The 17,150-nt window shown below is 43.5% G+C and overlaps 1 protein-coding gene across 1 annotated transcript in view; it reads left to right on the forward strand.

The window, feature by feature from the left end:
• Positions 1 to 16,713, forward strand: part of VWC2 (von Willebrand factor C domain containing 2) — a 127,359-nt gene extending 110,646 nt beyond the window's left edge. Inside the window, exon 4 of the mRNA XM_020899900.2 lies at positions 16,204 to 16,713. Coding sequence (XP_020755559.2) covers positions 16,204 to 16,355 — 152 coding nt within the window. The 3' untranslated portion in view covers positions 16,356 to 16,713. The remainder of the gene's footprint in view (positions 1 to 16,203) is intronic.
• The last annotated feature ends 437 nt before the right edge of the window (positions 16,714 to 17,150 follow it).

Here is a 17,150-nt window from a genome sequence, read left to right on the forward strand (position 1 = left end):
AGAGATCTATATCCAGAGTTGAGTTTATAGATATATTTAGAAATGAAGAACAAATACTAAAATTGCTAAAATTAAAAGTTTATTATTTGGTATAATCTCCAATTAAGTTTTTCTATTTCTTGTTGAAATTTATCTTGAAAATAAATTTATTTTCACATCATTTTATGTGCCCAAGAGAAAAAGAAAACAGCCCCTAGATCAACATTGAAGCACCATCTGCCTGCTTAACTGCTGCTCGCGGATTTTTTTTTCTGTTTTAGAAATTATTTAACATGGAGAATGAATGTATATAAATATTTTAAGACTAGATTTACATATGCCAAAAAAAATTGAAGAACAAACTGGTGATGCAATCAATATTTGCTCTGTTCTTTTATTAATTGAACAGAAAACAAAACTAATGGGAAGTAATTTTCCCTTACAGGGAAGTTGTCCAAACTTTGCAAAGAGAAATAGGGGGACAGACCCCTGGAATGTTTCTCTGTTCTGCAGAGCCTGGCTCCCGCCCCCACCCCCATCCTCCGGCCCCTCTTGCACTAACCATCTGCATGTATATGATGGCAATAAAACACAAGTTAAAAAAGAGTACAACATGCACTATTCCATGTCTGTAAACCACCCGCTGTTTTCACTTTTGTGTTCTCTTCCCGTCTTTTCCCCGTAGGTCCCCGTAATTTAGAGTGTCAATATAATAGTTTGGATTCAACTCTGCAAGTTTTGTAGGGGAAGAGAGGAGGGAGAAGGAGGGAGAGAGAGGTAGATGAGGAAGGAGAGACAGGAAAGGTTTAGGAACCAAGCCCTGTGTCCAGATTCCTGAAAGCTTGTAGTGTCCCCACCCCCAGACGGGCATTGAAGAGACTAATGTGGGTCTCTTAAAGCCGTGAGATCAGAATAGTCTCATTCCAGAAGCACAAGCAAAAAATTACTAAAAGGAATCAGATTCTTTACTTTATTAAATGGAATTGAGACGATTTATAAGCTGCATCTACATCTCTTCTTTGTCTGCATTTTCCTGCCCCTCATCTGCCCTGAAGCAGCAGTCCACTCCCACTCCGTCCTCTCAGCATGTCTAAAAGTGTTTTATGCTCCTGCTCTCTGCCCATCACACCCCTAACCTTGTTACCTGAACTTTGTCTTCCTCATTGTGCTGCTCTGGACCCTCTGAGACAGACACCAAGACAGGATTAGACAGACAGGAGATTTTCAGAAAGAATCATCTTTGAGGAAGTGAAGAGGGAGGCCCTGGAGCCGTCTGACCTTGAGGAGAGAGGGAAGAAAGGACGTGAGGTCACCTGAATCGGCAAGCGGAAACCTGGTCTCAGGAGACTCCTCCCAGATCAGTGACTGGACATTAAAGCAAGGTCCTGCCATGGAGAAGCGGCTCAGGCTGACGGACTTGTGGCCAGGTGCCCTGTGGATCCAAAAACAGAAACTCACATGCAAAAGTAAATGTACTAAGATAAAATAAAATAAATGTACTAAACACAACAGGAAAAAAATGGAATAGAGGTAATTTGAGTTTTCAAAATAAATGAAAAAAATGACCTATCTATGAAATTAGATTTAAAATAACTCAGGGAGGTTAGGAAACCCATTAGAAAATTGAAATCTTATTTGCTAATGTTTAATTTTTTTTTTCTGATTTTTTTTATTAGTTGGAGGCTAATTACTTTACATCATTACAGTAGTTTTTGTCATACATTGAAATGAATTAGCTGCTAATGTTTAAAAATTGCAGTGGTGAACACATAGCTCACAGGTGTGGATGGGCAAATGGTGTAAAGATGGAAAGGGACATGATGACAGGAAAGTCAGGAAGAACATGTAATCTCACTTCCTAAAGGAGGCATCAGAACAGTGAACTCATGAACACAAATTAACCCCAAAAAGGTTCCTGTTGAAGAGATGTTTGTTAATGGAAATGGCTCACCAAGCATCAGTGAGAAGCACTGAAAAGAGTCCAATATGTAGACATAAACTAGTTAATATTTGAATTACAAAAGAAAGAGGCCAACAACTGTTAAGCAGAAGGGAGTTAGAACTTGGGAATTTGTAACAGTCTCAGTGTATCCCTATTTCAAAAAATGAGAAAGCTGGTTCTGAAGAGAAGACTAAGGATGCAGCTGAAACCATTTGATAAAGTGATGCTGGTGACTCTTGGACTTAACCAGCCACCCCAGTGAAAGCCAGGAATAGAGACGGGTTATCGCAGCAGGAATATGGCTAATTTGAACTGAAGGGACAGAGAGGACTGAGCAGAATGAAGGAAGAGATTCTACACAGCAAACCCTCGAGCTATTCAGCTGTGAATGTGTACCATTCCTCAAGGAATTCACTGTCTTAAATATTTCTGTTTCTAAACAAGAAAGTAAATCAAGCAAAGTTTCCAACAGAGAGGAAAAACAGAAAGTCTAAAAATAACAGAGAAGTTAGTAAAGAAGTTATAAAACAAATAGAAAAATAGTGAATTAGAAAATTTTTTTAAATAGAAATGATAAAAGAATTATCTTTGTGACCAAAAAAATAAAATTATAACTGGTAACATGTCAAATTAAAAAAGATGAAAAACATTAATTTGATAAAATTAGGACTTGCCAGCAGCAGCAGCAGCAGCGGTAAAGAATCTGCCTGCAATGCAGAAGATACAGGGGACCAGGTTTCGATCCCTGGGTTAGGAATATCCCGTGGGGGAAAGTACAGCAACCCACTTCAGTATTCTTGCCTGGAGAATCCCATGGACAGAGGAGCCTGGCGGGCTACAGTCCTCAGGGTCGCAAAGAGTCTGACACAAGTGAGCACACACGCAGTCATGCATGCACACAATTTGATAAAATTAGGGAATATAGGAGGATATAATAGTTGTAGGGCTGAATTTAAAGTTATAGGAGAATGCTTTGTACAACTGTAACTTTTATTAAACTCTCAATGAAGTGGAATATGTCCGGGTTTACTAAAAATGTCTCGTAATTTTCTGTTCTGTGTGCCATAAGATCTGTCTTTCCATAGAATTGACTAGAATTATCAAATACTTGTCATGTTAATGGCACTGTTCTCTGACCGAACAGCCTGGGTCTTGTGCCCACATGGTCAGTCACATCTGTGTCCAAGTCTGCAGCTCCATCCAGAGTCCCATGTTTGCAGCTCCAGGGTGGACGTGGTGAACATATAAGTAAATGGTGCTTCTATTTCCCGGGTCTTCTTTCCTTCTCGTTTTGTATCTGAGAGCCACCTGCTAAATGTCTTCCAGACCATCACTAGATCTGCTTTCAGCTTTTCCCTCCTTAGGTTGAATCCTGGCTCATGTGACACAGAGACAGCCCTTGGTTTCCTTTCCCTTCCTTGTTCATAATAACTTAGTCTTGATCCATGTGGTTAGTTTTGTGGCTGTTGTTTAGCTGCTCAATGGTTTCTGAAATCCAGTTCTTTTTCAGATATCAATTTATGTGTAAAACAGGGTGAGGGAAACTCTGGTTCCAATACATTTTATACCATTATGAGTATAGATTTTTTTCTAATTCATAACATTATTACTGATTGCACAGCTTACCATTCAAAATCGAGATCCTCCAGGCCTTTGGAGAAGCCCAATATGGTGATGGTGGTGGGGGTCCACCCAATGTAGGAACCACCTTGGGGGTGGCTCAGAATCTCATCATGCCTGGATGGATGGGCTGAATGGACCAGCCAACTCTACTGCTGTCTGCATGTGGAACTGCAAGACCAGGCCTTCACAGTACAGGTATCTTTTGTGGCTGCTGGCGCATCCCAGGGGACTGTCCTCACATTTCTGATCTCACCACATTCACTTCATAGGTATTGCCGGGAGCCCAGTCTTCTAGGTCAATGATACACTTTTCTGCTCTGCCTCATCTTTTTAGCAAACCTTCTACTGAATTCTTAGTTATTGCACCTAGACAGCATATTAAAAAGCAAAGACATTACTTTGCCAACAAAGGTCCATCTAGTCAAGGCTATGGTTTTTCCAGTGCTCATTTATGGATGTGAGATTTAGACTATAAAGAAAGCAGAAGAATTGATGTTTTTGAACTGTGGTGTTGGAGAAGACTCTTGAGAGTCCCTTGGACTACAGGGAGATCCAACTAGTCCATGCTAAAGGAAATCAGTCCTGGGTGTTCATTGGAAGGACTGATGTTGAAGCTGAAACTTCAATACATTGGCCACGTGATGCGAAGAGCTGACTCATTGGAAAAGACCCTGATGCTGGGAGGGATTGGGGGCAGGAGGAGAAGGGGACGACAGAGGATGAGATGGCTGGATGGCATCACCGACTCAATGGACATGAGTTTGGGTAGACTCTGGGAGTTGGTGATGGACAGGGAGGCCTGGCATGCTGTGGTTCATGGGGTCGCAAAGGGTTGGACACAACTGAGTGATTGAATTGAACTGAACTTGCAGTTTCAACTTTTTCAGTATAGTCAGTTCTCAGTGAAAAGCTCCAACTTTTCTTCTGTTTTCTGGATCACATTAATCTATTACTTAAAAATGATGGCAGCTCTCAAAAATCCCCACCTTCAAAAAAACCTTATGTAATAGTCACCTGTCTCATTTCCTATTTTGTGTGTTTCTTGGCTTGGGGTTATTTCTTGGCTTACCTGGCTACTTTTAATTAAATGATAGATACTGTGAAAGTGACATTGTACAGGCTCTGCATGAAGCCTCTGGGCCAATAGAATACAGGAAGGCACAGTGATCTGGCTGTGGATGGATGTGAGGCTTTATTCAGGCATGTCTTTCCCAGCACCTCCCCCTCCCCATCCTAGGGCACAGCCTTTCTGAAGTCCTGGTTGAAAACCCCTGCTGTTTGTCAGAGCTTCTCCACCCTCCCTCCTGAGCACTGGAGTCCTGGTGGGTCTCTACAGGCTCCAGCCACCCAGCCACTGCTTTCTGCTTGGGTTCTGCTTGTCTTGCCTGGCACATCGCAGCTCTGCAGTCTGTAAATGCCTGGAAGAAAATTCCTCACTTTTTTGTGATTCCCTCTTCTCAGATACAGCCTCCCTTTCAGATCCCAGCTGTCCGGGCAGCTCCTATGCTAACTCCCATCTCCCAGCTCAGTCAGAAGGCTTGAGCTCCGTTTTCAGCAAACATGCGTCTCTGCTCCAGATCCTATAAACACCCTGAGCACTGGGGCTGTGAGTGTGGAGTTCAGTTCAGTGAACCTGCCTTTTCTCTGATGGCTAGACCTCCAAGTCCTTTGCTGTCTGATATCTTCAAACCATTTTTTTTAAATGCATGTATATTTTATCCAAACCTTAGAGTTGATCTCAGTGGGAGAGTTTTTCATACACTCTGTCATGGTGTGAATGAAAAATGTCACTGCCAAGCAAAGGATGCTGCAGTCATCAAGCCATCATCACTCCAGCTCCCCAAAGGCGAGGCCTGAGGGTACTCAGGATGGAGACAAACAGGCGGTCTGCCTGCTGGCAAGCCCTCAGCCACTGATGCTCCCCCACCTCGGTGCATCCTGAGGGGACTCGGGATGAGAGAGCACAGGACGCCAGCCCCAGAGAGCTGAGGTGCAGATCAAAGGGATGATTTCAGCAAGCCCAGACTCTTGCATCTTTCCCTTGGTAGAAAAGCACTGAACTCCTTAACCTGGGATATCCAGTTTTCTTTAATTAATAGTAATCTTTTGATGTTCCGACTCCCTGGTCTTGTTGCAAAGACCCCTGTATATCCTGCCCCACCACTCGTTGCCTCTTCTGAGCCTCAGTCACCTGAGAGGCTGTGTCCTAGGCTGACGTCCTCAGTGTTGTCCACCAAATACAACATAATTCTCAACTTTTAGGTTGTGCATTTTTTTTCATTCAACACTAACAATTCCCAAATGAGTAAGGAGAAGATGATAAGGAGCCCTGTAGGATAGTGTTGACTGAAAAAGTACACACAGCCTAAAAGCTGAGTTATGTTCTATCCAGTGAGAATTTTTAGGACTTTAGGCCTGGGAGATAGCATCTCAAGTGACCCTGAGAGAACTGTTCTGAGGAGGCAAGGGGAGAAGCAAGGTTATATAGAAGTTTTGCAGCAAAGGACAGATAGTGTGAACATCAAAAGATTATTGTGAATTAAAGAAAATCAGATATCCCAAGTTAAGGAATTTAGCACTTTTCTATGTATGGGAAGATGCAAGAGTCTGGGCTCACTGAAATCATTCCTTTGATATGCAGCTCAGCTATCTGGGGCCAGTATCCTGTGTTTCCACAGACTGAGTTTCCTCAGGGCTCACCACAGGGAGTGGCTGCGGTCTGATGGCAGCTAGAGGGCAGGTATCCCCTCCTTCCTGAGTTTCCTCGGGGCTCACCACAGGGAGTGGCTGTGGTCTGATGGCAGCTAGAGGGCAGGTATCCCTCCCTTCCTGAGTTTCCTCAGGGCTCACCACAGGGAGTGGCTGCGGTCTGATGGCGGCGAGAGGGCAGGTATCCCCTCCTTCCTGAGTTTCCTCAGGGCTCACCACAGGGAGTGGCTGTGGTCTGATGGCAGCTAGAGGGCAGGTATCCCCTCCTTCCTGAGTTTCCTCAGGGCTCACCACAGGGAGTGGCTGCGGTCTGATGGCGGCGAGAGGGCAGGTATCCCCTCCTTCCTGAGTTTCCTCAGGGCTCACCACAGGGAGTGGCTGTGGTCTGATGGCAGCTAGAGGGCAGGTATCCCCTCCTTCCTGAGTTTCCTCAGGGCTCACCACAGGGAGTGGCTGCGGTCTGGTGGCTGCGAGAGGGCAGGTATCCCCTCCTTCCTGAGTTTCCCCGGGGCTCACCACAGGGAGTGGCTGCGGTCTGGTGGCTGCGAGAGAGCAGGTATCCCTCCCTTCCTGAGTTTCCTCAGGGCTCACCACAGGGAGTGGCTGCGGTCTGGTGGCTGCGAGAGGGCAGGTATCCCCTCCTTCCTGAGTTTCCCCGGGGCTCACCACAGGGAGTGGCTGCGGTCTGATGGTGGCTAGAGGGCAGGTATCCCTTCCTTCCTGAGTTTCCTCGGGGCTCACCACAGGGAGTGGCTGCGGTCTGATGGCGGCGAGAGGGCAGGTATCCCTCCCTTCCTGAGTTTCCCCGGGGCTCACCACAGGGAGTGGCTGCGGTCTGATGGCGGCGAGAGGGCAGGTATCCCTTCCTTCCTGAGTTTCCTCGGGGCTCACCACAGGGAGTGGCTGCGGTCTGATGGCGGCGAGAGGGCAGGTATCCCTCCCTTCCTGAGTTTCCCCGGGGCTCACCAGCCACCGTCTGTGGTGGCTGGAATTCCTGGTGACTGTGACATCTTTGTTTACTGATAGGACAGGAAATATTCCAATTCTTATTTGTTTACTCTTATTTGTTTTTTCTACAAGAGATGCCTGAGTATTAACTGCAAGGTGGAAAAATTGAGGTGAAGAATGTTCACACTACAAATATTAGATTCTGGAGATCTTTTGTTCAGACTCTCTCAACACACAAATGGGAAAGTTGAAACTTAGAGAAATCAGGAGATTTGAATTCAGATTGCATATCTGACTTTATTTTGCAAAACATCTCTTTCTCTGCAAAGTTTCTGGTATAACCTAATATGCCAGCTGGCCCTCCTAGTTCAGAATCCTACATGTGAGTGATGACCACAGGGTGCCCATTTGCCATTGCCAAAGGCCTTCTAAGGCTTACTGACTTCAGATAGAATATTTAGAGGTTATGCTAATTGTTTTCATTTATTTCCAATTTACACCGTTTCTTCCAATACAGTTGTAGTGGTCACTGTGGAAAGCTGACAAGGGGGCCTTGAGCTCCCGGGGTTCACTATCCACTCTTGGGGTGCAAGCAGGATCCAAAGGGATGCCTGTGAGCATCCTCAGATTCCATCTAGGCCACCAGCCTGCAGCCGTCTCCTGGTTGCCTCTCCTGTGATGGCTCTGGGTCCCCAGGTTCTGGGACCTCCTCCTTCAAGGACCAGTCTACTGGCTGAGGTCCCAGATTCTGACAGAATCCCCTGCCTTTTCCTGCTTCCCTCGGGTCCCACACATAAGATGCAAACATTCACCTACATGAGGAAACACAGGTGCTGTGGCCAGGCTGTTTAATTGATTCATCATCTTACTTTGGTAGTTAGGCCCAGCTTTATTCAATATGATGGTACATCATCAAGTTTAACCTTCAAAATAGAAGCCTCAGTAGCATCATGAAGAATGGAAGAAATGGCAACTCCAGGAAATAGTCCTTTTCCAAATACTATTAACATATCTATGGACAAAAAAAACAGTCACCTGCCATTCCAGTAAACAACAAATTTGGGGCCACCAAGGTATCGGCCACTGTAGCTGCCCCCCCCCCCCCAACCCCTGACATGTACCCTCTGGGTGGATTCAGGATGGAGCAAACCAGGATGATGGCCCTAGATAGCGAAGATGCACATCAAAGGGATGCTTTCAATGAGCCCAGACTCTTGCATCTTCCCATACACATAAAAGTGCTAAAATCACTAACTTGTGATGTTTGGATTTTGTGATCAGCATAATCTTTTGATGTTCAACTATATATTTTTTTTCAGCAAAAATTCCCATGTCTCCTGGCTGCTTCTTTACCTCTTCAGAACAGACCCTTGGAGTTCACTGAGAGGCTGTTTCCCAGGCGACAGTCCTCAAAGCGGTGCCAGATGAAACATAATTGCAACTTTTAGACTGTGCGTTGTTTTAGTTGACATATCTAAAGTCACCTGAAACATACACAAGGCCGGCTGCCCCGGTTTCTCTTCCTCAGTGTTTGGTCTCTGAGGAGGAGGAGGTGCCCCCAGGTGAGGGCCCCCATTTGGGCCCTTCTTCATTCACATCCTGTCTTCCCATGACTTTCCACTCCTTGTAAAATCTACACCATTGACAGCTTAGCCATCAATATAGCCACAGGAATTTTATTTTTCTTGTGTCAATTCATCATTTAATTCTAAAGCTGTCACTCAGGTGTACCTGTCCTGAGCTCTGGCTCTGTGTAGGTGCAGTGCTGGACCCTGGGATGCAACTTGAAGGTGACCGTGGCTCTGGCTCCCAGGAGCTCCTCACCAGGGAGAGAAAGGGGTGTGCGGGGAGTGGGGCATGGTGACAGGCAGCTGTGCAGGAGACACAGGAGCAGCCAGGAGGAGCGCTTAATTACAGGTGTCAGCCGTCCAGGCTGGGCTTGAAATGCATGAGTCTCAGCCTAGTGTATTGTTAGCTCAGTGAATGCACCTATCTTGGGCTGGGTTGTACTGGTGTTTACTGGGAAAAAAAAAAAAAAAACACAACCTAGAAGTTGAGAATGATGTTTTGTTTCATGGACAAAACTGAAGACTTAAGCCCAGGAATCAGTCTCTCAGGGTAATCTGAGGGACTGCTCAGAAGAGGTAAGAGAGGAACCAGAATATATAGGAATTTTTGCAACAGAGACCAGGTGGTCAGAACATCAAAAGATTACTGTTAATTAAGGAAAACCAGACATCTCAAGTTAAGGGATTCAGCACTTTTCTGTTTGTGGGAAGATGCAGGGTCTGGGCTCACTGCAATCATTCCTTTGACCTACACCTTAGCTCCCTGGGGCCAGTGTCCTGGGCTTTCTCAGCCTGAGTCTCCTCGGGGTCCATCTTGGGGGGTTAGCACTGGATGAGGGCTAGATGGTGGGCTGCTGTCTCCGTGCTGGGTGACCTCAAGGCTCACATCTGGGTGGTGGTAAGGTGATGGCTGGATGCTGCAGCATCCTTTGTGTAATGATGTGGCGGCCACACCTTTTCACTCACACTGGTAACCAGGACAGAGCTGGGGACTCAACACAGACTCCTCTTCGGGAGATCTGACTTGGGCCCATAATGGGGGAGAGACCTCCCTGTCTTTCAGTGCTTCACTGGCACCTCGAGTCCTGCGCTGGGCCTGACACTGTGTGTCAGTCACAGCGAAGGGGTGCCCGTATTAATGGGGTCCCGGCGATGTCCACAACAGCCGCCCCCCCACCATGACCTCCCTGCTCTGAAGTCAGAAGGACACAGAAAAGTTCAGTTCAGCAGTGCCCATCAGCTGCCTACTTGCACAACTGTTCTTCAGCAAGAAAACATTATATGATGTGTTCATTCTGAAATTAGCCATTTTTAGCCAGAGGGTCCTTGAATACTAGCCAGGCCAGATCAACAGAATTTAATGTATTAGTAATCAGTTATGAGTCATGTGACTTGGACTAATGGTCTAAATCTCATTTCCATGTTTATAAAACTCTGCATGCTTCATATTTCTTCTAAAGTACCATATAAATAAGAAAGTTAGATATTATAGTTGGATTAGTTAGTCAAGATTAAAAACTATTTTTCTCTATTCCCTACTTTCTAATGAAGGTTTATTTGACACTGAATAACTGCAGTGACCAGAATCTGCTTTTGTATGTCACGGTTCTCTTCAGTGACTAGTATTTTAGGTCATCAAATTCTCATATGTGGTATTTTTTCTCAAGTCTCTTAGTGGCTCTTGGGCTACAAGTCTATAATATTAAAGTAAGTGTTCCATGAAAATGAAAAGACAACAACTACACATCAAAACTTATCAGACCACAGCTACAGTAGAATTGAAATGAAAATTTATGGAAGTAAAACTTACACTTGAAAAGAGGAAAATTCTCAAATTGATAATATAAGCCACCAACTCAAGAAACTAGAAAAAGAAAAGTAGACTAACTAAAAGTAATAGAAGGAATAAAACAGTAAAGATAAGAACAAAAAGATAGCAAAACCGAACATCAGTTTTGAAAATTAATGAAATAAAAAGCTGGTTTTCTAAGATCAATAAAACTGATAAACACCTATCAAGACATAGGGAAAAAAAATTAGAGAAGATGCAAATGACTAAGATTAGGAATAAGACAGGAGATGTTTCTCACAGAAATTAAAAGGATAATAAAGGAACACTAACAACAGTTCTGCACACATACATTTAACAATTTAGAAGTTATGAACCAACTCCTTGGAAAATATGAGCTCCCTCAACTTACTGAATATGATGCAGATAATCTGTATGAAGGGTGATTCTCTGGTAGCTCAGATGGTAAAGAATCTGCCTGCAACACAGGAGACCCAGATTCAATCTCTGGGTTGGGAAGATTCCCTGGAGAAGGGATTGGCCACCCACTCCAGTATTCTTGCCTGGAGAATTCCATGGACAGAGGAGCCTGGCGGGCTACAGTCCATGGGGTTGCAAAGAGCAACACTATTGAGCAACCAATTTTTTAAATCTGTGTAAAGCTATTAAAGAAATTGAATTCATAATTTTAAAACTCCCCTCAAAACTCCAGGTCCTACTATTTTCACTGGAGAAAAATACCAAACATTTAAAGAATTAATATTACTTCCATCATGTCTTCCATCAATAGAAGAGGAGGAAATACATCCCATCTCATTCTATGAAGTCAGTGTTATCCTGATACCGAAACTCAACACAAACAATATTTTTTAAAAGTACAAAGCAGTATCTTTAATAAATATGTGCTAACACAATTTCTCAACAAAATATTAGCAAGTCAAATGCAACAATATATAAAATGAATTTTATGCTATGACCACGTCGGATTGTTTTTTCCAGGAATGCAAAGTGGGCTCAAAAATCAATCTATAGGATTTCCAGTCACCTTTTCTTCCTAAACACAAGTGAGAAGCTCAACAAACTGAAACATCAGTAATATTTTTTAGATCCATCAGAGAAGTAAGATCACAAAGCAAACTGAATCCCCCTAAAATTGCAGACATATAGAGACATCTGTCTCGAGACAGATATGCAATGTCACAACTCAGCAGAGCAGAGACCTCCGTGGAAATCAGTGCCCGGTAGGAAAACGAAACTTGTACTTGATGAAAACCTAACCTGAGTTTTCAACTCTGAATTTAAGGTGATGAAACAGTTCTGTCTTGGTTCTGGTGGTAGTCTCACAGAACTACACCTGTGATAAAATGACACAGACGTGTACACACCCATTGTACCTGTCTGTTCCTTTGGTATATGTGTGAGTACATCTATCTATCTATACATATATGGGACTCCCCTCATAGCTCAGTCAGTAAAGAATCTACCTGCAGTGCAGGAGACCTGGATTCCAACTTCTGGTCTGGAAGTTCCCTGGAGAAGGAAATGGAAACCCACTCCAGTATTCCTGCTGGGGAAATCCCATGGACAGAGGAGTCTGGCCAGGTACAGAACAAGGGTTGCAAGAGTCGGACAAGAGTTAGTGACTAAAGCGCCACCATATATGCATACATATATATATATAAACATATATTTTATATAGACATATAGAGATATATACAGAAAAATATACATATATAAATCTATCTATATATCTCTCTATATAAATCTATATTTATATATCTATATAAATCTATTTGAGCCACCTGGGAAGCCCATAAAATATATATATATATATATATATATATATATATATATATATAATATATGTATATAAATTATATATAGAATAAATTATATATATATATTATATATAAAGTTTATTTTGTAAATTCTTCAGGGGTCAGCATTTATACAGCCTAACTCTGTGTCACTGATACGACCACACAGAGACAAGAGCTGAGTGACTTTTGAACAAAATGCACCAAGTTGGAACACAAATCCCTCTCCCCTCCTGTCAATCTTGCCATGTTGGACAAAACCATCCCTTCATGGTGTCCATACCAACACAGATGGTTCTGCAAGGTGTTGGGAAGGGGTTATAGGACGTAATCCACATGAAACAATGGTCAAAAATGTATGAATTATGTCATAATAAAATTTTACCAGGAATAATTACTCTTTTTTAATTGCAGGCCTGGGAGATAAGCCTCTGATGGTCCAGATGCTTGTAGTACCTTTGCCCTGAATTTTATCCAGAGTTGAGTCTCAGTGCGGCCGAAAATCTGGGTTTCTTCTCACTATTCATCAATCAACAATAGGGAGATGACTTTATATCTAAGTATTTTGAAAGCTTCCAAGCAAAGGCTTTCCTATGTGAGAGAGTGTGAGCTGCTACACCCCACTTCTCAGATTATGTGTTTCAAGTACTGCTTTTTGGCCTTGCCATTTCGCTTATGGGATCTCAGTTCCCTGACCAGGGATTGAACTCAGGCCCACGGCAGTGAAAGAGCTGGCTCTTAACCACTAGACTGCCAGGGAATTCCCCTAATCTTCCATTTTGAACACTTGGTTATTTATGTGGGATTTTGCTTTTCCTCATGAATACATATTTTACTAGGAGGCTATTGGCAGTTTCTTGTGAGCCTGGCTTTACCATATCTCTTCCTTGCCTGAAACGATAACAAACACACTCCACATTGAAGCATTTTCTATACTCGACGGGGTGGGGTGGGGCAGTCTCCAAGTCCCCGCTGACCATGTGTGTGGGGGACACAGGGCCATTGCTTCACATGAGCTCTGTGTACAGATGCAGTGACCCCCCGAGACAAATTAGAAGTGAAAAAGCCAAATACGTAGTTAGGAGAATGTTATCTTTTGTGAAAGAAAGATGAATGATTTGTTTACTCTTTTAAAAAACAAGTTACACTAGGGGATAAATTAGAACTAGTAAAAGTGGTTACTGCAGTGGCTGGGGCAGCAGGTGGCCGAGGAGGGAGGAGAATTGGAGGGAGGATACAGTGAAACTGATGAACCTCACTCCACACATCACTGTCCCACAGAGCGAAGACTGAGCAACTTCTGAATAAAATACATTGACTGTAAGAACTATAAAAAAAAAATTTGTTTACTAGGAGTAACACTTATGGTGTCATTTTAAAACTTTTATGTAACTGTGAGAGAAAATATATGAATATGTATAATAATAATTATTATTATTATTTTGGCCATGTGGCATGTGAGATCTTAGTTCCCTGACCAGGGATTGAACCAGCGTCCCCTGAAGTGGAACTGGGGAGTCTTAACCACTGGACTTCCAGGGAAGTCCCAACATGTTTATGGTTTTAATAAACAGGAGTCTCAGTGCAAGAGAAGGTAGATAATTTAAAATCTAAGTACAATTAAACAAAGAGTTAATGGAATCACTCAAATAAATGTTAAATTTGAAGTGTTTCATTGTAAGAGAAAAGATATACATATATAAAATCTAAGAAGAAAGGATTTTGAATTCTAACAACGTAAACTCACAATTTAAAACCTCTGTAAACTCACAATTTAAAACGTGTGTGTGTGTGTGTGTCTGTGTGTGTGTGAGAGAGAGAGAGATCCTTCCCACCTGTGCCCACTGAGAGGGGCTGGGAGCTGTGTCTCCACAGTAATATCAGGCGCTTGCAATAATCAGGTCTCGGATCCTCAATATTCCTTTCTCCCAAAGGCCCCTCAGAGAAGAGGCTGGTTCCAGGTGAGCTGGAGGTGAGCTGAAACATGTTGTCGGTGCAGACATGGAGGAGGCTGCGAGCCACTGAGGGGGTTAGTCAAAGGACATGGGAGCAGGGCAGCCTGACGTTCTGGCCTCTCTCACCAGCTGAATTTGGGACAACTGAATATAAAGACTGCAGTGGTTGCAAACTATTGACAAAGAAAGATCCAGAGTCCTACAGTGACCGCAGCCACTGAAGCATGAGTTATTCTGCTTAGACTTATTCTGACCAGAATTATAAAAAGGCCAGTTTTTATCCTGGAGTTTTAGTGGAGTAGTTTATCGTTTTTAATTTTGCAGTGTTTTTTTGATGACTTGAAAAGTGGCATTGAACGTGCTTTGGTGTGAGCACACGGTCAGAGACTTTAGAAGCAAAGGACGGGAGGATGAGCATGAGAGCCTGGCTTGAAATTCAGGGTCAGGGCATCTCTTCAGGCTGCAGTGAGGGCCCAAGTCTTCATTTAAGAAGGTTTGGAGTCTGCACAGTTGTTCCCCTCTGAGTTGGGGGTGTGAACCGTAACATAGAAACCATTTGCTCCACTGGAAATAATTCACACTGGAAATCTCCCCAATACCCATCTCTTTGTGTCCTGGATTTTACATGGAGTAAAATGCACATGGCACCTCTGTTGGTAGAGAAGCTGGTACGGGGTGTGGATTGAGAATTGAAGGGTCCTTGGTTCTCAAGAAAGGCTACTGACAATGGACCCTCAGTCCTGGCTAAGCTGGGGCTTCTCAAAATGTGGCCCCATCAGTTCTAATGAGATGGATGAAACTGGAGCCCATTATACAGAGCGAAGTAAGCCAGAAAGATAAAGACCATTACAGTATACTAACACATATATATGGACTTTAGAAAGATGGTAACGATAACCCTATATTCAAAACAGAAAAAGAGACTCAGATGTATGGAACAGACTTGTGGACTCTGGGAGAAGGCGAGGGTGGGATGTTTCAGGAGAACAGCATTGAAACATGTATATTATCTAGGGTGAAACAGATCACCAGCCCAGGCTGGATGCATGAGACAAGTGCTTGGACCTGGTGCACTGGGAAGACCCAGAGGGATCAGGTGGAGAGGGAGGTGGGAGGGGGGACTGGAATGGGGAGTACATGTAAATCCATGGCTAATTCATATCAATGTATAACAAAAACTACTGTAATGATGTAAAGTAATTAGCACCCAACTAATAAAAATTAAAAAAAAAAAAAAAAAAAAAGAATTGAGAAAAAAAAAAAATAAATAAATAAATAAAAAATTTCAAAAAAAAAAAAAAAAAAAAAATGTGGCCCCAGACCAGCAACAGCATCACCCAGGACTTGTAATCCAAGCAGGTTCCATGGCCCCAGCCCAAATCTGGGAGTCAGAAGTCCTGGGGGTGGGACGGGCAATCAGGATTTCTGGAGTCCTCCAGATGGCTGTTCCATCCGCTGACCTTTGAAACCTGCTCTAAGAGGTGTGGTGCTAACACTGAGTTTAGTTTGCTTTGAGCAATCTGCTTGTTCTGCTCTCTCCTAATAAGCCTGGTTCTCTGAAAGTCCCAATTAATCAAGTTTTTCTTTGATGACTTGGAATTAATTCAACCACGTGATTGCAGATTTGGCCCCAGAACGGAACAGTCTGTCGATGAAAATCACAGGATTGTCACTCATAAAACTTGTCAACAACAAGGCTTGCATTTCAGGAAAAAAGCGGGAGCAGTTCCCAGGCTGAAACGGTAACTTTTTCACTGTCCGCCCTGAAAGAGAGCGGATACAAGCTGTGGGGGAGAGCAAGGTCCCCAGTTAAACCTGTGGTGCGCTTGTGCACACGTGTCATACACCAGTACAGCCTGTTTCTGCCTTGCAGGCCCTAACTGCTTTGCGGAGACGGCGGTCATCCCTGCCGGGAGAGAGGTGAAGACGGACGAGTGCACCATCTGTCACTGCACCTACGAGGAGGGCACCTGGAGGATCGAGCGCCAGGCCATGTGCACCAGACACGAATGCCGGCAGATGTAGGGCCCGCACGCCTCGCGTCTGCTAGACGCCTTGCCCAGCCTGGACCTGCTGCGCGACTCGCAAACACCGGCCGAACGGGCGACACTTTCCACGAGGAACCGTAAGAAACCGTCGGTCCTTTTGCTTTTCTGGGTCACAAAGACTGCAAGAGAAAGAACTGGACATATTTCAAAACATCCACACGAACTTAGGACAAAAAAAAAAAAAAACCCGTCTCTAAATAAATGTGCTATTTTCACAGTAAGTACACTGAAGTCCACTATTATATATGAAATGTATTTCTATAATCCCTCTATTAGAGAGCTTCTATACATGTTTTCTATAGATACAGATTAAAAATGCTGTGTTGTCAACTGTCCGAGCTGTGTACCTGCGTTTCTTTTTCAGTCTTGATTCCATCACACGAGGTTATTTGTGGTCACTGATTCTCCTTCGAATCTTGAGAATAGCGCACCCATGAATGGATCATGAGATAAGAGGATGGATTTTTTCCTAAGATCCTGTCCAAATTATTTTTTTTAACTTTTTATTTTACACTGTATATATTTTACACTGTATATATTTTACACTGTATATTTTACACTGTAATCAGTATAGCTGATTAACAATGTTGTGATGGTTTCAGGTGGGATCCTGTCCAAATTCTGTTTCATTACAGAGAGGTATGTAGTGTTGATCCTTAGAAAGTGGAAGTGAAGTCGCTCAGCTGTGTCTGACTCTGTGACCCCATGGATTGCAGCCACGGAATTTTCCAGGCAAGATACTGGAGTGGGTTGCCATTACCTTCACCAGGGG

The sequence above is a fragment of the Odocoileus virginianus genome, chromosome 1 (assembly GCF_023699985.2).
Source record: "Odocoileus virginianus isolate 20LAN1187 ecotype Illinois chromosome 1, Ovbor_1.2, whole genome shotgun sequence".
Taxonomy (NCBI): domain Eukaryota; kingdom Metazoa; phylum Chordata; class Mammalia; order Artiodactyla; family Cervidae; genus Odocoileus; species Odocoileus virginianus.